At 39.0% G+C, this 27,101-nt stretch overlaps 2 protein-coding genes across 19 annotated transcripts in view; both read left to right on the top strand.

The window, feature by feature from the left end:
* The window catches only part of LOC105464888 (mitogen-activated protein kinase kinase kinase kinase 3), a 187,300-nt gene extending 182,224 nt beyond the window's left edge, over window positions 1–5,076 (top strand). For 13 of the 14 annotated variants that reach the window (XM_071076576.1, XM_071076580.1, XM_071076585.1 and 10 more), the window contains 2 exons: window positions 2,455–2,510; window positions 3,649–5,076. In XM_071076576.1, the coding sequence (XP_070932677.1) occupies window positions 2,455–2,510; window positions 3,649–3,736 (144 nt within the window). In that variant the 3' untranslated portion in view covers window positions 3,737–5,076. The remainder of the gene's footprint in view (window positions 1–2,454; window positions 2,511–3,648) is intronic. The other variant, XR_011611629.1, reaches the window with a different exon arrangement.
* Window positions 3,761–27,101, top strand: part of LOC105464892 (cyclin dependent kinase like 4) — a 78,319-nt gene continuing 54,978 nt past the window's right edge. For 3 of the 5 annotated variants that reach the window (XM_011713013.3, XM_024787720.2, XM_071076591.1), the window contains exons 1-2: window positions 3,761–3,897; window positions 23,929–24,156. In XM_011713013.3, coding sequence (XP_011711315.2) covers window positions 23,989–24,156 — 168 coding nt within the window. In that variant the 5' untranslated portion in view covers window positions 3,761–3,897; window positions 23,929–23,988. Of the gene's footprint in view, window positions 3,898–9,268; window positions 9,404–23,928; window positions 24,157–25,356; window positions 25,528–27,101 lie in introns of those variants that run through there. The other 2 variants (XM_011713014.3, XM_011713015.3) reach the window with 2 other exon arrangements.

The following is a 27,101-nucleotide window of genomic DNA, read 5'->3' as shown; positions in this document are numbered from 1 at the left end:
TCCACTTCAAACAGTTTGATTCCTAAATGATACAAGTAATGCTTGATTGGCCAATTTTATTAATACTTACGTATTTAGTCTGTTAATAAAGTCAGTAGCCCGTACTCTATAGCCACCTCTCTCTCTCCACTGCTCAAACAACTTACTGCATATTTAATGTGCTTCCAAATAATCACTCTAAAATTTAGAACAAGAACTTGGTAATCTGCTAAAAGTGAGCCAACTATGATTTTCTTTCAGCTTTCCCAGAGGAACGCCAGGAGCAAGAGTGCTAGTGCTGGCTCTCTCTGGCCTTAAGCACCTTTTCTACCTGGTACTTAAGAAATAATGACCAGTACAGACTATAAGTAAAGAACCATATTTCTCTGGAAGCCCACTTGCCTCTTATTTTCAACATCCTTATTCATTTGACATGTATATAATTCTTTGCCCCTTTTACCTTTCCTTTTTACTAACCTTTAGCTATGCATCTCATGAGTCCTTCCTACCTCACAGAAATAATTTAACTCTAAGCTGTGTGACATATTCAAGTCAGTTCAGCGTTTATGCCGGAAAGTTCTGAGGTTATAAACGTGAGCAAGATGTGGCACTTGCCCCCAGAATGTTATAAGCACATAAAATTGTCAGAAATTCTTCCAGTACCCCCAAGCCAATCTCAGTCATGTCACTTGGAAGGAAGCTTATTTGTTTCTTAAACTGTCATTCATTAAGCTCAGAGCGTTTATTTCTAACAAAGTAAGCAATATACCACAGTGTTCATGAGCCTGGGTTCCAGAGTTGAGACACTAGACTTCAAGTCTCAAGTTTAGCTAGTTAGTAGCTGCGTGACCTTGGCATGTCACCTAACTTCTTTCTACCTATATTTTTTCATCTGTGAATTGAGTTGTTATGATTAAATGAAGCAAAGCATGTAATGTGCTTGGCCTGGTTCCTGACCTACAGTAAGTGTTTAAAAGGTAGCTGCTGGCCAGGTGCGGTGGCTCACGCCTGTAAACCCAGCACTTTGGGAGGCCGAGGCAGGCAGATCACGAGGTCAAGAGATCAAGACCATCCTGGCCAACATGGTGAAACCTCGTCTCTACTAAAAATACAAAAATTAGCTGGGTGTGGTGGCGCGTGCCTGTAGTCCCAGCTACTCGGGAGGCTGAGACAGGAGAATCACTTGAACCCAGGAGGCGGAGGTTGCAGTGAGCCGAGATTGCATCACTGCCCTCCAGCCTGGCAACAGAATGAGACTCCATCCCCCCTCCAAAAAAAAAAAAAAAAAAAAGGTGGCTGCTACTATGTTTCTAAAAGTAATCCTCACGAGTGGGCTCACACTTTCTAAAATCACCTGAGGAACTGAGCAGGGAGATAAGAACAGTCAACAGCTAATAAACACTAGTCAGAGAAAGAAAAGCATTACAGACAAATAGAGAGTGGTTTAAAAACTGAAAGGAAAAAGTTCACCCAAAAAGTCACCTTAGAACTACACAGGCAGCCCATCAATACACACCTCCAAAAATGTTAGATTCTTCTAGTAGGCAAACCCCAAAATATGTTGGTAATCACAGTCATGATGAGCCACAGGTGTTGGAGTGTGCTGAGCGTGTTGTTTCCTGCAGGTGTGCTGGGTTACAACAGAAGCTAAGAGTCATTGGTGTTCAGAAAATCTAATTGTAGGGGTATTGATGGAATAAATTTAATTTCAAATCCATTTTTTCTTCAGCCTACCAAATTTTGGGGAGCTGCTTCTGCCCTATATTTATTCTTAACTCCTCAACTGGTAATTGGTCATACTGAGGACTTCTTGAAGGATATATGGTCATTAGAAAATATCATTTCAAGAGAATGGGGAAGAAATGGGAAAGATAATTATTATGTATTGAGCACTTCCTTAGCTAGGCATTATACCCACTAATCCTCATAAGAACGCTGCAGGGCACTACTGCATGGTAAAGCTTTTCAATCCCGTCTTGCATAAGGCAAAAAACCGTTTCTAGCAGATTATATACGTTGCCCAGTAAGTGGGAGAACTGAGATTCAAACTCAAGGCATGTCTGGCTTTTTAATATTTCCTGTTAAACTACATGGCAGCCTTTTAAGTAAAAGAACCTGATCTAAGTAGCTTACTGCTGCCAGTAACCTTACCATTAGTATTAACATAAATGATGAAAGTTTCTAATTAATAAAATGGATTTAGTGCTTTGCTTTTAAATTTTTCCCTTGAAGTCCTATGATTTAACAAGGAAATCATTTTCCTTTCCCTGTATTTTATGATTAACTCAAAATTAACCACATTTCCCCTAGACTAACAAATTGATGTACCTACATGCTGACTTGAATAAACAGTCATGCAGGAATATATTTTCATTTTAGGGATTATGTTTCTTTTCTGTTGAATTATAATGAAGTGCCCATTGAAAATTTTGTGTCTTTAATTTCAGAAATTAAATTTATGTTTTAATTGAACAGGTAACACAAGAAATTTCAGATAGCACAAGAATTTTCAGGCTGCTTGGATCTGACAGGTATGAAAATGAGCTGTATTATTAAATACAGAGTACTAAACATGTTTTGTAGATCCAACATGAAACGCATTTCTTTTTCAAGAGAATTGAAGTGTCTGCAATATGTTCAGCATTGAATTTTTCACACTATAAGAATTCACAAGTCAGAAAGTTAGAAAGCCTTTGAAAATGTACCTGATCTTCCAAGTAACAGGAATGTATGGATCTGTCAGTACTAGTTTGCATTAAACATACTGACGTCTGATTTGTAGCAGAAGAAAGAGGAAATACTATATGTTAATGAACAGAACTTTTTGTTGTTAATGCCAGATAGGATTTTGGAGACCTGTTCTGATTGACTGTCGGGGATCTGTCAGGGTGGTGGGAGAAATTATAAAGTCATAGGAAATAGACACAAACCTTCTTGGAAGGCCAGAAGGTTTGCATAGCTTCAGTAAAAGATTTGGCTGAAGGCAGCTGAATTCTCTCCAAAGCTTAGGGCGTAGATACATAGGAATGTAGAGGAGTTTATCTAAATAGCTTGTTTACTCATGTTGTCCTAAAACCGATCTTTGATCATTCCGGGGCAGGACTGCTCTTTCCAGGGGAGAGCAATCAGATTAATTACCCACAGGTGTGTTGACTCAAAGCCTTTGTCATTAAATCTGTGCTGAATAAATGCCCACAGGGCCAGCTAGTCAGGGCACATGGCTGCTACAACTCTTTCTGTGAGTGCCCTGGCCCCCTAGCTGCTCTTTCACTGAATACTGGTGTCTGAGTATGTTATTCATCCATCATGCACCCTGAGTCTCTGGGTCAGACCCTGGCAGTTTAGCTTCTGATTCTTAAACTGCAAATCATTTTTAGAACTTGTAATAGGAATTAAGTTCCCCCAAATGATTTCTAATATAGGTTTCTCCCCAGTTCTGACTCTTAGAAGAACACTGGCCTAGAGGTGGATGGTAGTGGACAGCAAAATTACTTCCCAGAGCTAGAACTGACCCTGTAATCACAGTGATAGCAAATGATTTCTGCCCACAATCAAATGAGCAGCATTTATAGAGACACATATTGGAGAAGCAATGGAAAATTTGGGGGCTAACATTAGTTTTCAAGAATAACTTTGTTTTGTTATATGTTTTTTGTTTATTACTTTTAGGGTCGTGGTTTTGGAAAGTAGGCCAACTGATAACCCCACAGCAAATAGCAATTTGTACATCCTGGCGGGTCATGAAAACAGTTACTGAGAATTGTTGTGCTTTGACAGTTAACTCTAGAAAGAAAGAACACTACCACTGCAACAGTAATGGATGCTTGAAGCTGTACAAAAGCTGCAGTAACCTGTCTTCAGTTACTTTTGTAATTTATTGTGGCATGAGACAAGATGGGGAAAATTTTGTTTTAAGTGGTATGGATATATTTAGCATATTGAACCACACAAGTGCTTAATTCATTGTTATGTAATCTTTGTACATATAGGCAGTATTTTTTCTGTGAAACTTCATATTGCTGAAGACATACACTAAGAATTTATGTAGATAATGTACTTTTATGAGATGTACAAGTAAGTGTCTTATCTGTACAGCTGTAAATGTTGATGAAAATGCAATTGGGTTAATATTTTAAGAATTCTTTAGTATATTCTTGGGTGTGGCTATATTACAAAATGGGATGCTGGCAATGAAACAATACATTTAACACTATTGTATTTTTATTATATGTAATTTAGTAATATGAATATAAATCTTGTAACTTTTAAAATTGTAATGAAGGCTGTAATCATTTTATAATCTTGTTTTTAATTTTAATGCAAGTACACTGGTGTTTATATTTGCACAAAGTATTGATATGTGATGTATTAAGTCACAAAAGTAAGCTGTGACATTGTCTATAAGCATTTGGCTCCACAAATGTATTTGGATTGTTTTCTATGTGAAGCAAACCAATTACAATTAACCACCTGTTGTAGTAACTGGTCTTTTTATATTTAAGCAGAATCCTGTAAGATTGCTTGTCTTTGCTTAAAAATAATACCTTTGAACATTTTTGAATCACAGAATAGCGGTACCATGATATAATACTGCAATTGTGGTCTGAATTACAGTATGCACAAAGAATTAATTAGCATTATTAAAGAGTCCTCACTAAACATTTCATGTAATCACACTGAAGAACTGTAACATTCCAGAGAGTGAAGTGGTTCAGATTTCTCTTGGAATTTTTCTTTGGTTGGCCTTATTTTATGATCCTTTTCATATTTCTTTTGACTTAGAGTATTAGTACATGGCCAAAATAATTTAGTTACTACCTCATACAAACAATATAATGGTTACTACATATCACAGGAACTTAGTTTTGGTTTAAGTCATTTTTGATTGCTTTTTTCCAATGGAATATGTATATACCAGGTTTTAGCAAAATGCACACTTTTGGCTCTTTTTGGTATATGTTCTTTATATTTTAATGTGAGTATATACACTAAGAACAAACTAAATTGTGATTTATGGTCTTCATTTATTTTAATTGATAATGGTTTTAAAATATGTTCCTGATTGTACATATTGTAAAATAAACATGTTTTTTAACATGTTGTTGTATAGTAGCTTGTCATCTGGTTTAATCTGTGTATAGTAACACTAAAACATATTAAGGGGGAAAGCTTTATTTGTTTTGTAGTTAAATTCTTTTTTTTTTTTTTTTTTTTTTTTTTTTGAGGCGCGGAGTCTGGCACTCTTGCCCATACTGGAGTGCAGTGGCCCGATCTCGGCTCACTGCAAGCTCCGCCTCCTGGGTTCACGCCATTCTCCTGCCTCAGCCTCCCGAGTAGCTGGGACTACAGGCGCCCGCCACCTCGCCCGGCTAGGTTTTTTTTGTATTTTTTAGTAGAGACAGGGTTTCACCGTGTTAGCCAGGATGGTCTCGATCTCCTGACCTCGTGATCCGCCCGTCTCGGCCTCCCAAAGTGCTGGGATTACAGGCTTGAGCCACCGCGCCCGGCCAGTTAAATTCTTAAGTACTCAATTTTGCTCCCTCAAATCATGATTTTTATTTGATATGTGATTTCAATTTCATGAAGCTTTAATATTTCCACATAGGAGAAAAGGGCATCTTTTGCAGAATCTTTGACTTCCTGATAAGAAAAGTCAAACATTCATAGTTTTCTGGTTAGAGGCAGGGGTCCACAGACTACAGTCCTCAGACCAATCCAGCCTACTGCCTGTTTTTGTAAATAAAGTTTTAATGGAGCACACCACCACGTATTCACTTACATGTTGTCTATGCTGCTTTTGTGCTACAGTGTTAGAGTTGAGTGGCTTCTGAAACACTGTATGGTCTGAAAAGCCTAAAATTCTTACTTTACTGACTAAAGAATTCTTAAAAAAATTTGCTAGTACCTGGGTTAGAGAAAGTAAGGGAGCATTGGGAAATGCAGTTCTAGAGGTAAGGAAGGGGAAGATTAAGAGGGAAGAACTGGATTGGGGATCAAGAGGCACCATTTCCACTATTACTCATGCCACTACCTGTCACAATGATCTTGAATAATTTAACAGTTTCCACGTCTAAAATCGTACAGATGCTAATAACCATAACAGCTGTGTTCATTTATCACTTTTCTCAAACACATTGTGAATAATCTTATCATTAATGACTAATGGCTATGTTTTAGGACACATCTTTGTCAGTATAACATTATCAATTTGCTGAAAAACAGACTGCTGGAAAAGATTTTTAAGTGAAGATTTTTAAGTGATCAAGATTCTGTTCTTGGCTCTTATTGGCAAGGTTGTTTACCCTTTTTCTGAACCACGTTTTTTTCAGTTTTTAATTCTTACAAGTTATGTAAAGGGTCATATCTCAAAAAAATGTTAGTCATCACATTTAACTGTTAAACACTTAGAAACATTTTCAAAAAATAAAATACACAACTAGTTGTGTATTGCCCAGAAGCTTTCTAAAGATATATCTGGAGTCATAATCTTGAGGGCTGAGGCTCAGTAACTTATATTTTTATAAAGTTGTACAAATTATTCTGATGTGCATCCCAGCATGAAAACCACTGGTGGGCACTAAATTTAAATCACTGCTTCTGAGTGTGTCCAAATGTGCCTCAGAATCATCTTTGATAATAGTTAAAAGTGCAAATTTCTAGACTCCACCCAGGAATTTTTGATTATGAATCTTTATGTACACAAAAGGAAGACAGCCACTCACTTAAATGTTGGAAACAATCTACTTCATCTTTATTGAAGTTCAAGCAATCTTCTTACTAGCTAATTGCATAGACACTGGTTTTGAGACGAATGAGATCCAACTGGTTATGGGCCTAATGGCGTCATTCAGCTTGCACGTGTGACTGATTACAGCAGAGACCAGGAAACAAAGGACAGATTCTATCAGTTTTCACCATTACTGGTGGAGAGGTGAAAGTATGTGCTATACAAAATAATGGGTAAACACTAAGAGGGCATATAATAAGTTCCCAGTCCACGTATATGTGTGCGAGGTACTCATCTACATGCTTTATATAGTGGCACTTAAGCCCCAGAACACCCATGTGAGGTATTATTAACGCTGTCTTACAGATGAAGAAACAGGCACGGAAAGTTTTAGTAGCTTTGCCCAGGACTATAGTTGGTAAATAACAGAGCTAAAATTTGAACCTAGGCACTTGATTCAAAGTGTATTCTCTTCACCGCTGTGCAAGACTGTTACATAAAATACTTGCAGTGTATCCTCTGCCCGCTGAAACAGACTCTCTTCTAAAATTAGATATTTTTTCTCCAGGTGCTGGATTTCAGATTTTGATTTTCACTGTTGCTGCACAAGAGATATTAACTTCTGTCTTAATTTTTTGCTTTACTAAAAGGCATTTTTCTTCTCCAAGTTTGGTATAAAGATAAAAGGATTTACATAAAATTTACAGTTAAAGCGTATTAAGTAGTCAAAAGTCATTATAACAAAGACTTTTTTAAGTTTTGTGAGACAATTATTTATACGACATATAGTGATTATTTACAATGTAGCCAAGGCACTTTACTAGCACTGGAGAAGAGATGGAAAAAGTTTAATTCCCAACCAGTATTCATCCAAGGAGCACACTTGGATGAATAAAGGCAAACGGAAGTAAGTAGTAGTAAAACAAGGTACAGGCGCAGTGTGGTAGCTCAAATCTCTAATCCCAACACTTTGGGAGGCTGAGGTGGGAGAATCACTTGAGCCCAGGAATTCAAGATCAGCCCGGGTTTCATAGCGAGACTCCTTCTCTACAAAAAATAAAATTAGCCAGATATAATGGCACATGCCTATAGTCCCAGTTACTGGGAAGGGAGGCTGAGGTGAGAGAATCGCTTGAGTCCATGAGTTTGAGGCTGCAATGAGCTATGATTGTGCCACTGCACTTTAGCCTGGGCAACAGAGTGAGCCTCTGTTTCAAAAAAAAAAAAAAAAAAAAAAAAGATACAACAGGTTGTGCCTAATTCTGCTTCGTGTTGTGCCTAATTCTGCTTCGTGTAATGAGATTTGTAAACCAGGTTGTTGATAGATGAAGAGAAGTTTATCATATGCAGGAAGAAAGCAAGGTAGGAACCTGTAGCCTAGAAGAAGACATATGCAAATACTGCATGTTCAAGGAATAGTGAGATTGAATGAACCAGAGTTTCTCAAGCAGAGTAATAGGGCAGGAAGCTGCATAAAAGGATGGACCTGGTTGTGAAGAGCCTCTTTATGAGAGAACCAGCTAGGAATCAACAGTTTCAGAAACTGGAGAGCAAGTATCATGAAGATATAAATAGGTTGATGGATTTGTACATAAGGTGAGAGTTGTATACTTAATAAATTTTTCTATAGCATGATAGATGGTGGAAATATAGGAATTGGGTAGATGTGAATTTTATGAGTCTATTTGACTTTAGTGGAAGTGTGTTTGGTCTTAAAAGAGGAAGGAGATAAAGGTTTTGGGGTTGATTTTGTTGGTTAAAGATGGGAGATTTGAGCATGTATCTAAGCAAATGAAAGACGTGGAAAAGAAATGAGATGGATGAGAAAAGGAGAGGAGAGTCACCTGAGGGAAGGATGGAGATGCTAAACCCGGCGATGATCATGGGGAGCATTTTGCTGATGCTGAAACAAAGGACGTGTGTGCTTATTAACATACAGCATTTCTAAGTTAGTCCTGGGAACAAAATGGGGAAGCTCTGGCCAAAATTCTCTTTCCCAAGTAATACATTATCTCCACATAGCATCATTACATGATTATTTGTTTTATTGACTTTCTTCCCTAATGGGTGTCAAACCTGTGTCTGATTCTAAGTCAGGCCCCAGATACTAGTACAACGCTAGGCGAATTAGGAAAATGGCCTCTGATCCATAGCTGCTTTTCACGCAAAAACCTACAGAAGTCTGCTGAAAAGGTATTTGGATAATTAAGCAAGACCAAAAAGTAATGACTAATGACAGAGAATCTTGCAGACGGAAGGTCTCTGCCCAGGCAGGGAAACGAACTAATCAATATTCAACAGTTACATGTGCTGCTTTTTAGTGCTCTCGATGCCTTGGGAAAGAAGGGGACATGGTGTAATCACAGTATTAAGGGGAAAACGGTTGAAATGTTTCCTGAGCGCCCTCATGCATCTTTTGCTCCGTCCACACCCTGACGTTACAGGCTCGGCCCCGAGGTTATACCCACCCAGAGAAAGGACCAGAGCTGGGGCTACGGGCGCCAGGGGAATCCGCTCCGGAAGCCGCCCTGCCCAGCGCGCCCTAGCGTCCCGGTTGCCCAGGAGACGCCGCCGCGGTTCCGCTGGCTCCAAAGTCGCTGGGTCCGCGGCCGCCTCCTCCGAGCGACCCGCGCGGGAACTGGTCCTGGGGCTGCTCGGCGCCGCTCGAGGCTGCGTCACCGTCGCCCTGTCCGTGCAGTAAGTGCGGATTCGGCCGGCGGCGGGGCGACGGGGGCAGCGTGAGGGGTTGATGAGGTCAGCTACGGGGTCTAGACCGAGGCTACCAGGTGTGGGAACCAAGAAAAGTTCCGCGAAAGAAAAGCGGAACCACCTTCCGCTTCGGTGGCCCCTGGAAGGGAAGGGGCGGGTTAGAGGTGGCAGCACTGACCGGGTGCGGGTCCCTCGGAGCGGAAGCGGTGCTGCCCGGGGAGTGGGCGACGGCGGGGGCCGAGGAGCGCGCGAGGTGGGGGCCTACGTGTGGCCGAGAAGGAGAACTGTCATTTAATGAAGAAGGCTCAAAACCAGAGGCCTGGAAATAAAAGTGAATTTATGCTTGACTTGCATATCTGTTATGTGCACACACGAAATGTGATATGTTTAAACAAAATTACTTTATTGGATTATGTATAATTATGTGGTATTCTGGTTTTCTGGAGATGCTTTTAATTAGTCCCACTGTATTGTCAACTGGACAGGTTTACAAATAGGTGTGTGTACTTTTGAAATTCAGTAATTCAGTGTTATGTTGATAAAACAATGATTTAATGGCCCATTTTACTAATCAGTTTTATTAAATATAAATTCATGTTTGGTTTGGTTGAAAACAATAAAAACAACATAGCAGGTTGTGACCAGCCTGTGGATTCCCTAACTGATCTGGTCTGGTCTTCAAAATCTCTTTTCCCTCGTCATTCCTTTTTAATTTTTTTTTCTTTTTCTTTTTCTGTTTAAGATAGGGTCTCACTTTGCACCCCAGGCTTGGGGGCAGTGGTACCATCTTGGCTCGCTGACCTCCTAGGTTCAGCAACCTTGAACTCCCAGGTTCAGCGATCCTCTTGCCTCAGCCCCACAAGTAGCTGGCACTAGAGAGGCAGGACACCACGCCCAGCAACTTCTTTTGTATATTTAGAAGAAATGGGGTTTCACCACGTTGGCCAGGCTGGTCTCGAACTCCTGGCCTCAAGTGCTCCACCCGCCTAGACCTCCCAAACTGCTGGGATTACAGGTGTGAGCCACCATGCCTGGTCATCCCCGTCATTCCTAATGCCACTGTTTACATGAGTTTCCTAAAGCTCCTAGATTAGAAAACGTGTTTTTTCACTCTTCTTTTTTTCTACCTCTCCCTTTCTTGATTTTGTTTTCTTTCTTTCAGTCTATTCCTTAGGCTGGCTTGAGTCCTCAGGACTTGATTTGTGATACAATCATGGAAAATAACCTACCTCCAAGTCTATTCTGTTTCTGTGTACATCATTTTGCAAATCCTTGAGACTAAGGAAATTAAATAGAAATTTTCAAAGAATTTAGTGAGGCACTCAAGTATCTATCTACTTCTTTCGATAATCATCAGTGGGCTCAATTCTATACCTATCTGCCTTTGTACACAGAACTTTAACTTGAGAGTCAAATATTTAGCAAATTCTGAAGTCAGGAAGTCCTGTAGCCAAAAGGTATAAAGCTTCAGTTTGAAGGTCACAGATGACTATGCAAAATAATTTCGCCAGGCATGGGTGGCTCATGCCAGTAATTGCGGCACTTTGGGAGGCCAAGATGGGAGGATCACTTGATCCTAGGAATTCAAGATCAGCCTAGGCAACATAATGACACCCCACATCTACGAAAAATGCAAACATTAGCTGGGCATGGTGGCACATGCCTATAGTCTCAGCTACTCAAGAGGCTGAGGCAGGAGGATTGCTCAAGCCCAGCAGGTATGGGCTGCAGTGAGCCCTGATCGTGCCACTGCACTACAGCCTGAGTGACAGAGCGAGACCCTGTCTCAGTTAAAAAAAAGGCAAAGAAAAAAATTTTTTTTTTTTTGAGACGGAGTTACGCTCTTGTTGCCCTGGCTGGAGTACAATGGCACAATCTCAGCTCACCGCAACCTCCGCCTCCCAGGTTCAAGCGATTCTCCTGCCTCAGCCTCCCTAGTAGCTGGGATTACAGGCATGTGCCACCAAGCCTGGCTAATTTTGTATTTTTAGTAGAGACGGGGTTTCTCCATGTTGGTCAGGCTGGTCTCGAACTCCCCAGCTCAGGTGATCCGCCCGCCTCTGCCTGCCAAAGGGCTGGGATTACAGGCATGAGCCACCGCGCCCGGCCAAGAAAAATATTTTCAACCAATTGAATCTACTTTCTGCCAATAGTTATATCACCGTTTAATCTTGATTTCTTGTCCAATTACTATATTAATAATCAAAATATACTTATTGCCGTTGCTTTAAAAATAAGTCATTTTACATATTTAGTAGAAAAGTTAGAAAATAAAATTATGGTAGGGCTACAACAGAGGTCCACTAAGTACCAGACAATAGGCTAACAGTAAAAGTCAATGTGATAATGTTTTTGAAAGGGTGAAAGGAAGTGGTTAACACAGTACGGGAGCAGAGAAAGAGCCTGCCTTTGGGGATTGGGAGAAGCTAAGCAGAAAGACATTTGACTTGAACTTGAAAAAGATGAAGATTTAAGGGTCAGACATTCCAGGCAGTGGTATCAGCGGAGACTTAGAGACCTGAAAGTGTTTGGGGAAGAATGAGAAGTGATGCCGGAAAGGTAAATTGGGACCACGGCGTAAGGAACTGTAAATATCATACTACAGTTTGAACTTTATTCTGTGGCATTTGAGGCCATAAGACATTTTCGAGAAGGGATATCTCATCCTGTTGATGTTTGAGAAAGGTGTCTTTGGTGTAATGAAAGTAAATATAAAGAAGAAAAGTGAGATAAGACACTTTAAAATAGCTGTTTTGATATAATAATTTCAAGCTAGCAATAAGAGTATAATGAACTCTCAAATATCTGGACTCACTGTTTACATTTTGCTCAATTTTTATGTTGTTTTATCGTTTTCTTTCTCTGTGTGTATATAACACGTGCATATTAATTGTTCTGTACCATTTGAGAGTAAGTTGCAGACATCAGATCCCTTTACCCTTAAATACATCAGTGTATTCCTAAGAACTAGGACATTTTCTTGTATAATCACAGTACAAATTACCAAAACCAGGAAACTGATATCAAATCTGCAGTCAAAATTTAGATTTCGCCAATTATCTTAGTAGTATCCTTTATGGTCATGTTGTTCCCCAGTCCAGGGTCCAGTTCAGGATCACACATTGCATTTTGTTTTCCCATCTCTTTAGTCTTCAATCCGGAGCACTTTATACCATCAGTGCTTTGATCTTTTCTTTCACAACTTTGACATTTTTTAATTAAGAGTACAGGCCAGTTAGTCATAGAATGCCATTCAGTTTGGCCACGTCTATTGTTAACTCATAATTAGATTTAGGTTTTGCATTTTTGCCAAGAATACCACAGAGGAGATGTGCCCTTCTCACTTGCACGTTCGTCTTTTCTAGAAATTTCCTGTAATGGAATTATAAAATATGTGGGATTTTGTGTCTGGCTTCTGTTACTTAGCATTATGTTTTGGGGCATGTGGTTCTTTTTTTTTTTTTTTTTTTAATGTTCATCTACATTGTAGCAAGTTCATTCCTTTCTGTTGCTGAATAGTATTTCATTGCATGGATAATCCACATTTTGTTTACACATTCATCAGTTGATGAACATTTGGATTGTTTTCCATTTAGGGGTCTTTTATGAATAATGGTGCTGTGAACATTTGCTTACATGTCATTGTTAGCTCTATTTTAAAATTTTTCCTGGATTGACACTGAGGAGTGAAATTGCTGTTTATGGTTAATGTTTAAGTTAAATTATGTTTAACTTTTTTTTTTCTTTTTTGAGACAGAGTCTGTTGCTTAGGCTGGAGTGCAAGTGGCACAGTCTCGGCTCACTGCAACCTCCACCTCCCAGGTTCAAGAGATTCTCCTGCCTCAGCCTCCCAAGTAGCTGGGATTACAAGTGTGTGCCACCATGCCTGGCTACTTTTTGTATTTGTAGTAGAGATGGGGTTTCACCATGCTGGCCAGGATGGTCTTGAACTCCTGAGCTCAAGTGATCCACCAGCCTCGGACTCCCAAAGTGTTGGAATTACAGGTGTGAGCCACCATACCTGGCCCTATGTTTAACTTTTAAGACATTGCCAAACTGTTTTCCAGTGGTGCTGCGCTGCTTTACATCCTCACCAGTGATGTGTGTGAGTTCCAGTTTCCATCTTATCAACACTTGATATTGTCAGTCTTTGGATTTTAGCCATTCTAATGTGTATGTAATGCTATCTTATTGCAGTTTTAATTAACACTTCCCTAATGGCTAACAGCATCCTTGCATGTGCTTAGTAGACATTTGTGTATCTTTGGTAAAATGTCTGTTCACATCTTTTGTCCATTTTTAAATTGGGTTGTTTAACCTCCTATTGAGTTATAAGCATGCTCTATATATTCTGGATACAAATATTTTAGATATATGATTTGCTAATATTTTTCTTTAGTCTGTGGCTCAGCTTTTCATTTTCTTAATGGGGAAATTTTTTGAGGAGCAAAAGATTTTAATGTTGATGAATTCCATTTTATCCATTTTTTCTTTTATGAATCATGCTTATGGTGTCATATCTAAGAAATCTGCCTAACTGAAAATCACAAAGATTTCTCTCCTCTTTTTTTTTTTTTTTTTTTTGTCTAGAAGTTATACAGTTTTAACTCTTACATTTTGGTCTGTGATCCATTTTGAGTTAATTTTGGTATATTGTGTGAGGTGTCTGTCTACTGTGTGTGTTTGTTGTTTGTTTTGCATATGGATATCCAATGGTCCTAGTATCATTTGTTGAAAAGACTATTCTTTCTTTATCAAATTGCTGCAGCACCTTTGTCAAAAGTCAGTTGGGCCGGGCACAGTGGCTCACGCCTGTAATCCCAGCACTTTCGGAGGCCAAGGCAGGCAGATCACTTGAGGTCAGGAGTTGGAGATCAGCCTGGCCAACACGGTGAAACCCCATCTTTACTGAAAATACAAAAGTTAGCTGGATGTAGTGGCACACGCCTGTGATCCCAGCTACTCGGGAGGCTGAGGCAGGAGGATCACTTGAACCCAGGAGACGGAGGTTGCTGTGAGCCAAGATCACACCACTGCGCTCCAGCCTGGGGGCAGACTGAGACTCTGTCTTAAAAAATAAAATAAAAATAAAATAAAATTTAAAAAGTCAATTGACCATAAATAAAAGGGTTTATTTCTTGACTCATTACTATGCTTCATTGATAAATGTCTTTATGCCAGTACCACAGTCTTGATTTACCATAACTTTATAGTAAAATTTGAAGTCAAATTTAAAATAAATATTTAACTATTCCAAATGTGTTCTTTTTCTAAGTTGATTTGGCTGTTCTGGGTCCTGTGCATTTCCATTTAAATCTTAGGTTCAACTTCTTCCCAAAAAAAGCCTTTTGGAATTTGTATAAGGAATTAATTTTTTTTAAATTTTGTTTATTTTGGTTTTTTAGACACAGGGTCTTGCTGCATTGGCTAGGCTAGAGCGCAGTGGCATAATCATAGCTCACTGTAGCCTCTAACTCCTGGGCTCAGGTGATCCTCCCACCTCAACCTCCCAAGCAGCTGAGACCACAGGCGAGGGCCACTACACCCTGGCTAATTATTATTATTATTTTAAGAGATAGGGTCTCACTATGTTGACCAGGCTGATCTCAAACTTTTGGGCTCAAGGAATCCTTCTGCCTCAGTCTCCCAAAGAGCTGGGATTACAGGCATGCGCCATCACTCCCGGCCAGGAATTAGTTTATAGATGAATTTATGAAAAACTGGTGTCTTTTGAGTTTTCAAATCCATGAACATGGCATTTTTCTCCTTTTATTTAGATCTTTAATTTCTTTCAATGGTGTTTTGTAATTTTCAGTATGTGGGTCTTACACTTCACTTGTTAAATTTATTCTTGAGTATTTTATTCATTTTTACATTAATGTGGATGGAATTGTTTTCTTAACTTTATTTTCAAATTGTTTGTTGCCATTATATAAAAAAATTTTTAATTTGCATATTGATCTTGTATCCTACTGCATTGCAAACTTGGTCATTATTTCTAGTAGACTTTTTATAGATTCATTAGGATTTTCTGTAGATAGTATCATGTCATTTCTGGATAATGCCAGCTTTACTTTTTATTTTCTTTTTAAAAAAATTGTTCATATATATTTAGCACTTCATTTAATAATTGTTTATTTTATATAGACAGGGTTCTTGCTGTGTTACTCAGGCTACTCTCAAAATCTTGCCGTCAAGCAATCCACCCACCTTGGCCTCCCAAACTATTGGGGTTAGAGGTGTGAGCCACTGTGCCTGGCCTTACTTTACATTTTCAATGTATATGCCTTTAATTTCCTTTTCTTGCCATATTGCACTGACAAGAACTTTCAATACAATGATAAATAAAAATAGTGAAAGCAAACATCTTTTTTCCAGTCTTAGGGGTAACACATTCAATCTTTCATCATTAAGCGTGATGTTAACTGTAAATTTTTCACAGATGCCCTTGAGGAAGTTCCCTTGTATTCGTCATGAATAAGTGTTGGGTTTTGTCAAATTCCTTTTCTGTGTGTACTGAGGTGATCATGTGATGTTTTTCTTTTATTCTATTAATATGGTATTTTACATTATTGATTTTCAGTATTAAACCCACTTTGCATTCCTGAGATAAGTCCCACAGAGTCATGGTATATAATCTTTTTTATGTTTCCAGATTTGGTTAGCTAATTATTTTGTTAAGGATTCTTGTGTCTACATTCATGAGAATAAGCTGTGTTCTTGTGATTTCTTTGTCTGGCTTTCTATCAGGGTGATATTGGCCACATCGAATGAGTTGAGACATGTTCTCTCCTCTTCTATTTTTTCAAATAGTTTGTGAAGGATTGATATTAGTTTTTCTTTGGTAATGTTTGGTAATATTTACCTGTGGTGCTATCTCATCCTGGGCTTTTCCTTGTGGGTAGATTTTTAATTGCTGGTTGAATTTATTTACTTGTTATGGTTGTAATCAGATTTCTATTTCTTTTTGAGTTCATTTTGGCATTTTGTATCTTTCTAGGCACTTGTCCAACCAACTTGACTAATTTGGTTGTGTAAACTTATTTGGAATATTGTCTTTTAATTTTTTAAATTTATGTAGTATGGTCATAATTTTGATAACTTTTCTTTCTTTTTTCTTGCCTACTCTAGCTAGAGCTTCGCTTTTGTTGATCTTTTCAAAGAAACAGTTTTTGTTTATTGTTTTCTATTGTTTTTCTGATGAAGAGTCAGCCATTAAGCATATTGTTGTCCCCTTGTATATGAATAGTTCTCTCTTTTCAAGATGTTGTCTTTAGCTTTCAGTAGTTTGGCTATGATGTATCAAGGTATGGATTTCTTTGTGTTTATCCTATTTGGAATTCATTGAACTTTTAAGACCTGTATATTAATATTTTCCATTAAATTTGGAAGGTTTTGGCTATTGTTTCATAAAATATGAATTTCTGCCATTTCCTCTTACTCCTCTCTTTCTGGGATTCTCATTACATGTATGCTGATACTATTGATTTTGCCTCCATCGGTCTCTGAGGCTCTGCTCATCTTGTTTTTCTTCTTTCTTTCATTTTGACTATTTTTTATTGGTCTATTTTACTGATTCTTTCTTCTCTCATCTCAGATCTGCTGTTTGTCCCATCTACAGGATTTTTCATTTCTGTTATATTTTTTTACTCTAAAATTTCCATTTGGTTCTTTTTTTGTTTTCATTTTTCAGATTGAAATTCCCTCTTCATTGAGTCATTGTCATCATATTTTTCTTTAATTCTTTAAATTATAATTTGCTTTATTTGAACTTATTTTTAACAGCTGCTTTGAAGCCTTTGTCAGTTAAATCCAACATCTGAGTCTACTCAGAATCCATTTTTATTGACTTTATTTTTTCTGAGTATCAGTCACACTTTCCTTTTTCTTAGCATGTCTCCTAATTTTTTTTCTTTCTTCTTCTTTCCTACTTCCTCCTAAAATCCAGTTTTATCTCCTAATTTTTTTTGTTGAAAACTTAACATTCTGGGTAATATTATAGCAATTCTGGTGTGTTTGTTGTTGTGGTGGTTGTTGTGGTTGTTGTTTTGATACAAGGTCTCACTCTGTCTACAAGCTGGAGTGCAGTGGCATGATCATAGCTCTACTGTAGAACCTTGAACTCCCAGGCTCAAACCATCCTTCTGCCTCAGCTTTCTGAGTAGCTAGGACTACTGGCATATACCACCACACCCAAATAGTTTTTAAAATCTTTTCGTGGAGACAGGGTCTCACTGTGTTGCCCAGTCTGGTCTTGAACTCCTGAGCTCAATCAATCCTCAGGCCTCAGCCTCCTAAGTAGATTAATAGCATTTTTTACTCCCACCTATTGCCTATTTGATTATCAATAAGCTTGTTCATCTTTCTTTCCCTCTTCATTCTTTTAACATAATTTAGTTGCATTACTTTCTACTTTGTCAGAATTTATAATATTTATTTCTTATTCTTCCACTCTTGTTTCTACCTTTACTTTGGTCTTTAAATATATTAAATGCTCACCATACATTCTTTTACTGAAATTTTCCCAGTCAACTCTTGGTTGGATGAAGGTCTTTCACCAATACATTCAAGAGGAGTATGGGTACAGTATTCCTTGAGTTTTTGCATGTTTTAAAATATCTGCTGGGTGTGGAGGCTCATGCCTATAATCCCAACATTTTGGGAGGCTAAGGTGGGAAGATCAATTTAGCCCAGGAGTTTGAGACCAGCCTGGGCAGCAAACCAAGACCCCATCTTTACAAAAATAAATAAATAAAATTAGCCAGGTGTGGTCCCAGCTACTTGGGAGGCTAAGGTGAGAGGATTGCTTGAGCTTGGGAAGTCAAGGCTGCAGTGAGTCATGATTGCACCACTGCACTTTAGACTGGGCAACAGAGCAAGACCCTGTCTCAAAAAAAAAAACAATAAAAACTTTTTTAAATGTTTATGTATAGCTTTACACTTGAAGGACATAGCTTGACTAAATATAAAATCCTTGGTTTTCATTTTCCGTTGAGTTTCTTTAAGATGCTGCTGCACTGTTACCTTGTAGTGTGCATTGCTCTTGATAAGTCTGATGTCACTCTAATTCTCTTACATTTATTTAATCTTTTTGTCTGGAGGCTTGGAAAGTATTTTCTTTATATTTGATTGTTTTATTCAAATATGTCTTGGAGTTGGTTGTTCTGGGTCAGTTTTCCCAACTACCTAGTGGGCCTTTTTAATATATATAATTAGATTTTATTTTATTTCCAGAAAATTTTCTTGGATTATTATTTCAACTATTGATTCTGTTTCATTGTTATGTCTTCTTCAGGGACTCCAGTTATACATATGTTGGGACTGCTTTTCCTGTCTCCATTTCAACTTTCTATCTAAACTTTTACCTTTTTTTCTTCCTTTTAATTCTCATAATTACTGTTCTGCCTTTCTTTAATGCCCCAATCAAATTTTCACTTGAATCCTTTCTCCTATCAGCATCTCATAATTTAGTCATTTCTGAGATGATTTTGTCTTTTTCTGATGATTCTTTTCTGAGTTCAATCAACTATCTTTTTGTGTCTTTTTATCCAAATCTACACATCAGTAGCCAAAAGAAAAAAGTAAAAACATAGGCCGGGCGCAGTGGCTTACACCCGTAGTCCCAGCACTTTGGGAGGCCAAGGCAGGCAGATCACAAGGTCAGGAGATCGAGACCATCATGGCTAGCATGGTGAAACCCTGCCTCTACTAAAAAATACAAAAATTAGCCAGGAGTGGTGGCACATGCCTGTAGTCCCAGCTACTCGGGAGGCAGAGGCAGGAGAATCACTTGAACCCAGGAGGTGGAGGTTGCAGTGATTGTACCACTGCACTCCAGCCTGGGCAACAGAGCGAGACTCTGTCTCAAAAAAAAAAAAAAAAAAAGGAAAAAAGTAAAAATAAAATATATATATTCTTAAATAATTTTCGTCCACTTGTGATTTTACTATTTGAATTTCTGCTTCAGAGTGGCTTTTTCATATCTCCAAATAGTGAGAGGATATTTAAATCAGTTTAGAGTGTTTGTGTTGGTTTTCTTTTGCTTCATGGTTAGATTTTGTGTGTGTTTTTTTGTAAATGATTTTCATTAACTGAAAATTTTGGGTTCTCATTTTTTTTTTCTTCCAATAATAGCTTGTACAGGGATGGCTTTCCCCTGTTTCATTTCTCGGGCAAGTTTTGGCTGTTAGTAACTGACTATCATCCTAGGCCAAGAGAGTCTTTTCTGTCACCATAGTAAAGTGCAGTTTCTTTCACTGATGACACTTTTTCCCCATCTTAGTGGTGATGGGAGGATTCGCATGTCCTTCAATTCAGAATTCTCTTTTGTCTTGCAAGATGCCAAATTTATCCCTCTTGCTTCTTTTTCCCTTCACTGTCCAGTCTCCAACAGGTGTCTTTCCCTTCCCTCTTGTCCTTTTATTCCCCAAAAATGGTGCCACACTGACTAGTGCCACCTTGATACCCATGTCCTTTTACACCCCTTACTTGTAGTGAGTGCTCTGACCTACCAGGACACTCTTGGGGTATTTTTACACTTGTGATGTGTTTTCTCTTTGGGAAGGAGGTGATCTTTCTTAGTCTTTCTTAGTTTTCTTAGGCCCTTCTTTTACTCTTCTTTCTTACAGCTTTTTAGATCTCATCCGTCTCATATCTTTGCCTTCTGCCAAGGTTTATAGTGGGAGCTCACGCGATAACCCCTCCAGAATTTAGGGGCTTTTCTTTTCTTTTTTTTGAGATGGAGTCTCGCTCTGTCACTCAGGCTGGAGTGCAGTGGCACGATCTCAGCTCACTGCAACCTCCACCTCCTGGGTTCAAGCAATTCTCTTGTCTCAGCCTTCGGAGTAGCTGGGACTACAGGCACATGCCACCATGCCTGGCTAATTTTTTGTAATTTTAGTAGAGATGGAGTTTCATCGTGTTAGCCAGGATGGTCTTGATTCCCTGACCTCGTGATCCACCCGCCTCAGCCTCCCAAAGTGCTGGGATTACAGGCGTGAGCCACCACGCCCGGCTAGGCTTTACTTTTCTGCCTAAGTTTGTAGAGTCCTCTGTCTTCTTGTTATATTGAAGGCATTGTATTTATGTGGTTTTATTTGTCCTGGTTGATTTGTATTGCTTTGTGGAAGATATATGAAGAGATTAGGTTTAGGCAGCAGTCACTGTCCTTGGCTACCTCAAAGTCCCCCACCATGTGTACCTTGACAAGCCATTTAGGCATAATGTGGAGCACGTTTGTGAACATTGGGTATGGACAGAGGATAAGAAAGAAGAGAAGGCCTTTGTTTAGAATGTTCCAATTTTTAGATGATTCTGTCCATTCATGTAGAGGTGTTCATCAAGCAGTTGGATAGTTGGTCTGGATCTCAAATAAGAGAATAGAAATTACTGCCTCCAGAAACTCTGTTATAATCCTGGTAAACTGGAATTAGAGCTGTAAATTCCAGAAAGGAATTTACAGGAATCGGTCTAATTCCAGCTTGCATACTCAGACTCATTTTCCATGAACATATAGTAGGGCTTTTGAAAACAGAAATATTGAGAGGTTATTAGGTGAGGTACTATTTTCTGGAGCTTTATTTTATTGTATTTAGCAGTTTGGTTGATGTAATTACGAGATCTAAATATTAGTCTGAGGAATAGTCGTTACTGAATCTGTTGAGAAAAAAGTAAAAACATAAATCAATAGATCAAATCAACTACCTAGAGGGAAATAAGAAAATAATGCATAAATTAAAACTTCATTATTAAGCTTTTTGTCATATTTATAGTTTCCCCCAATAACTGTAGTACTTATCAAGTAGGTTAAATTAACAAATCTATAAAGTTTTATACCAATAACTTTATCGCATTTTATTTTAGAGACAGGGTCTCACTCTGTCACCCAGGAAGTAGTAAAATGGTACAATCATAGCTCACTGTAACCTCAAACTCCTGGGCTCAGGTGACCTCCCGCCTTGGCTTCCAAAAGTGTTGGGATTACAGGCATGAGCCAATGCTCCCAGCCAGATGCTAATAACTTTCTAAAGCAAATTCCCAGTTTCTCCTACTCTCTTTCCAGCCATCTATTACTATGCAAATGTATGCATGCTCACATCTAACTATCCTTAAAATAATAATACCTAGGTAAAAATACAGTATAACTAATAGGGTTTTCAGAACATAATCTGTGATGGATTTTCCATGTGTTACTTGAGTGTGTATGCTTGAATTTTCTTTCTTTAATAACAGAGAAAACCAAATTCATCCCCCCTCCCAAAAAAAAAGCAGCACTGTAAAAAATAGTATGTCAGTAGTCATTTTATCCAGGTAAACATTTTTCTGCATTGTATATTTTTATGGTGGCAAGTGGAAGTAGATGATTTCTTTCACCATTGAGATAATCTGTAGATGGAAAAGACAATATTATTAGAGAAGTTTTAAAAAATGTGTAGTCATTTGAAACAAGAGAAATTGACAAGTAGTCAACTCTTTCACTTGACATTTTGTTAATACCAAGACCTGGATAAAGTGGTTCTTTGAATTATACATTCTTTTTGTTTGTTTGTTTGTTTTTGTTTTTGTTTTTGAGACGAAGTCTTGCTCTGTCGCACAGGCTGGAGTGCAGTGGTGCGATCTCAGCTCACTACAACCTCCACCTCCCGGGTTCAAGTGATTCTCCTGCCTCAGCCTCCCAAGTAGCTGGGATTGGAGGCCGGTGCCACCACACCTGGGTAATTTTTTGGTATTCTTAGTAGAGACAGGGTTTCACCATGTTGGCTAGGCTGGTCTCGAACTCCTGACCTCAGGTGATCCACCTGCCTCGGCCTCCCAAAGTGCTGGGATTACAAGCATGAAGCACCACGCCTGGCTGAATTATGCATCCTTTTGCACTTAACTGAGAGGCTGTGTAATGCAGTGATTAAAATTGTGTTATTTGAGATCTCACTGCCTGGGTTCTAATTCTGTATTGCCTTCACTATGTCTTTTCTCATCTATATAATTGGATAAAAATAACACTTACTTCATAGAATATTTGTGCAGATTCTACGTAATTTGCATAGAACAATGTTAAGTGCCATTATTATTGTAATTGTTATTGGGTTATATTAACAAGATTCTGCTGGATAAAGTGGGGTGGGGTTTTTGAGACTAATTAGAATTTTTCTATTTTTAATTCTTAAAATGATTTATTTAAATATGTTGACCTTAGTCATCATTTAACATTTACTTCGGTCACCAAAGCATTCATTCACGAATGGATGACACAAAACCGAAAAACCCAGTATTTCCATAGAAATCACTATAGATGTGAAAGAATTCATGAAGAATGAATGCTTTTTGTGTGCTTATTATTTTCTTTTTTTTTTTTTTTTTTTTTTTTTTTTTTGAGACGGAGTCTCACTCTGCCGCCCAGGCTGGAGTACAGTGGCGCGATCTCAGCTCACTGCAAGCTCCGCCTCCCGGGTTCATGCCATTCTCCTGCCTCAGCCTCCCGAGTAGCTGGGACTACAGGCGCCGCCACCACGCCCGGCTAGTTTTTTGTATTTTTAGTAGAGACGGGGTTTCACCGTGTTAGCCAGGATGGTCTCGATCTCCTGACCTCGTGATCCGCCCGCCTCGGCCTCCCAAAGTGTTGGGATTACAGGCGTGAGCCACCGCGCCCGGCCGTGCTTATTATTTTCTTTTGGGGCTAAGAACTTAAGAATCTGTTCTTCCATGAAAATAAAAGCTAGGAGCAATAAGTGCCCTGAAAGGATTTTGTTATTGTTTTGACTTTTTGAGACAGTTGTTGCCCAGGCTGGAGTGCAATTACTGCATCTGCACTATCTCAGCTGGGTTCAAGGGCCTCCTGAGTAGCTGGGATTGCAGGCATGCGTCACCACACCTGGCTAATTTTGTATTCTTTGTAGAGATGGGATTTCTCCATGTTGGTCAGGCTGGTCTCAAACTCCCGACCTCAGGTGATCCGCCCACCTCGGCCTCCCAAAGTTTTGGGATTTCGGGGTGTGAATCACTGTTTTTAAAGGCTGCTTTGTTTTTAAAGGCTGCTTTGTTCAATGGTCCACGCTCGCTCTTCTCTCCACCAGGTGGAAGTATAGCACTTTTTGTACCATATCTTCTTACACAACTCCTCCTAGTCATTGTGTATGCACTTGGGTTGGAAGAGAAAAGATAAACAGCATATTCCAGAGTATGAAATGTTCCTTCAGCTGGATTTTACAGCATCATATTTCGGTTATTTATTTGAGGATAATGAAAACAATAGATGGGATAAGTTTCTTTTCCACAAATTCTTTTAATTCAACTGAGGTCAACATAGAACAATTGTCAGAAATAGCATATGAAATCTTTTGATAGGTGGAAGAACTGCAGAGGACTAAACTAAGAAAATAATATCCAAATATTTTTAAGTGGATTTCCAATTAATTGATGAAAATAAACCTTTGGCATCTGGGCAAATTTGTTGTAAATAAACTGTGAGAACATTGTCTTTTATAGCTTGATTAAGGCAAGTCTACCTTATTTTCCAGGTGTAACTTTGTACTGCAAGTCAATCGATAACAGCACTAATTTAAGTCACTTCCGCTATAATGGAGAAGTATGAAAAATTAGCTAAGATTGGAGAAGGGTCTTATGGGGTTGTATTCAAATGCAGAAACAAAACCTCTGGACAAGTAGTAGCTATTAAAAAATTTGTGGAATCTGAAGATGATCCTGTTGTTAAGAAAATAGCACTAAGAGAAATACGTATGTTGAAGGTAAGTTAACTTTATATATATGTAAAATATCATGGTATTGAGTGAAATATGCATGCTAAAATTACAAAGAATTTTAAAGTTATTTTTCCCCATTGGACTTAAATTCCTTTGTATCAGCACTTTTGGGTAATAAATTGGTTATCACTTTGGACTTTGGCCACTCTGATTTTGTCTGATGTGTATGAATGTAGCTACAGATTGTTATATTGAAAAGAACTTTTATTCTTGTTAGTAAATATCCTAAGTCCACTCACCCCAGTGTTTACACTTGCCCCCAACCTCGGCCCTCCTCTGGATGTCCCTCCAAATACTTCCCCTACCAACCAGCAACTGAAAGAGCACCTCCTGGCACAGAGAGTCAGTCCCACAGGACCGCACCAATGCCCTGGTAGGCATTGACATTCATTGGTTCCTGCCTGCACTGCACCCCAGGTTATTAGACATACTGAATATCACCCCCAGTGACGTATACATTTTTTACATCAAGGTTTTTGTTATAATTGTTTTCCCTCTGATAAGATTTGACATGTAAGATTCCTAAGTTCTCAATGTAAATTTTTTTTTACGCTAAAAATCTTACACTTTTAGAACTATAAGCGACCTTAGAAATGCTTCTTATCCACCACCTGTATTTTCCACAGAGGAAACGGAGGTCTGGGGCAGCACTTCTCAAATGTTAATATGCGTTGGAGTCCCCGGGGACCTTGTTGAAATGCAGATTCTGAGTTGGGAGGTCTGGGGTGGGCCCGAGATTCTGCATTTCTGAGTGCGGAAGCTGCTGGTTTGTGGGCTACACATTATGTAACAAGACCCTGTGATTTCAAGGACATACAGGCAACCTTCATTTTTGACATGTCGTCTGTTTTTAGAAAATCCCCAGAAATTCAGTTTGTAAGGGGGGGATAATAATTATCACTAATAATTATCATATTATCTCTCATTTTCAAATATGATTTCCCACAGGTTTCCTCAACTAATACATACTAGGGTTTTGTTTGAAATACAACTTGATACTTAGAGTATTCAGGAACATATCCATCATGATTAAAAAAAAAAAAAAAAGTTCACTATTACCTGTCAGCCAGCAGAGGGCGCGCTGGTCAGCTCGCCAGCTCTGGCACCCTCACTGAGCTAAGCTGCAGGGCGGGTCTGAACCAGGCAGTGTGGCTTTCTAATAAAAATAATGCTTTTACCTGTCAGCCTCTCCCTCCCAAGTCTTCAGATCAAGTTAATGCTCAGGTGGTACCTTCTGCATTACAAGTGCCCCAACTTGAGAATGAGGCTGTAAGGTAAAAAGTAGCCTGATTACGACTCAGCTTGGTCTCTGATGAAGGCCCTCAGAATGTCAGAATGTCCATCCTTCTGCTTTTGGTATGTTGTGTCCGTGTATGCCCTGAACAGCTCCTTCTGTGATCCATCGACCTTACTTTTCTCACATAGTCCTGTTATTTAAATTGTGTTTGCCTCTCTCTCCTTACTACCTGTTTTTCTTTAGGCAAGTTACTGTTTTTCTGGGCTAGGTTAACTTCATTTGCAAAGGAGATATAAATTGCTGACCTACCCAAAGACAGGAGATTGGCCCAGGTTTAACCTGGACATTGCATCAAGCTGTACCATCTGTAATCTTTTACTCCCCTAGTAGAGACCCTGCTTTGCTTCCATGCTGTGGTTTTGCAGCAGCACGAAGCCACTGGCTTTTTAGATGACCTAGTCTCCTCCACTCTTTGCCTTTCTGCTGCTTTAGGCAGTGGAGCATATAGAAAACAAATTGGTTTGGTGCTTTGAGCTTTTCTTTTTTTTTCCCTTAGAGAGATGGGGTCTCAGTATGTTGCTTAGGCTGATCTCGAACTCCTAGGCTCACGCAATCGTCCTGCCTCACTCAGCCTGGGCATATTTTTAATGTATAGTGGATTCTCTTTTCCCATGCTGTTGAGCAGCAGGCACACAGTTTTAGAGTGACATTTGTTTTGGTCAAGCCATGCTTATGTTAATAGATACTGAGGTAAAGGCATGCATCGTAAGTCTCTGTACCTAAAACTTTCTACTGGGCCTGCTATTCGTTGAGCTTCTACTATATGCAAAATGCTGTGTTCTCTCTATATATCTTTCTGGGTAAATGGTAGACAGTGTGGAAAGCTGATTTGTCTACTACACTGGGAAAACAACAGGAAAGATGGGTTAAGAATAAGAGTGATCACGTATCCTAATTTGCCCAAGACAGTTCTGCTTTATAGTTTTTGTCCCAGTGTCCTGCCTGGTTCACATCTCCTTTCCAAAGTGTCCTGGTGTGGCCAGGCCCAGTGACTCACACCTGTAATCCCAGCACTTTGGAAAGCCGAGGCAGATGGATCACTTGAGGTCAGGAGTTTTAGACCAGCCTGTCCAACACGGTGAAACCCCGTCTCTACTAAAAATACGAAAATTAGCCAGGCGTGGTAGCACGCACCTGTAGTCCCAGCTACTGCGAAGGCCGAGGCATGAGCATCACTTGGACCCAGGAGGCAGAGGTTGCAGTGAGCTGAGATGACACCACTGCACTTCAGCCTGGGCGATAGAGCGAAGAAAAAAAAAAGTGTCCTGGTGTGTATGCTAAATTATGTGGTCACCCTAGTTACAGGCAGAGTGACCATATGTGCTGGTTTGCCTAGGATGGTCCTAGCTTCTACCCATTACCCTAGTTTGGAGAATAAAATTGTATAATCGCTGTAGTGATAGTCTATCCTACCTAATCAGCATTTTCCCTTAGGTTTACAATATTAAACAGAGGCTGTGTTATAAAATGCTTCAGTTTGGGAATAGAATTTAACACACAAAATATCTATGCATAAGAGAGAACAACAGAATCAAAGAACAATGCTGAAAATATAATAAGTAAATTTAAAACACCGACTAATTGTGGGGACTTCTAGAAGAGAAAGTTTGTTCCAATTTGATGGTTAAGATCT

Source organism: Macaca nemestrina, chromosome 13 (assembly GCF_043159975.1).
Source record: "Macaca nemestrina isolate mMacNem1 chromosome 13, mMacNem.hap1, whole genome shotgun sequence".
Lineage (NCBI taxonomy): Eukaryota > Metazoa > Chordata > Mammalia > Primates > Cercopithecidae > Macaca > Macaca nemestrina.
The sequence above is the reverse complement of the archived record's forward strand: the minus strand, read 5'-3'. Positions and strand labels throughout refer to the sequence as shown.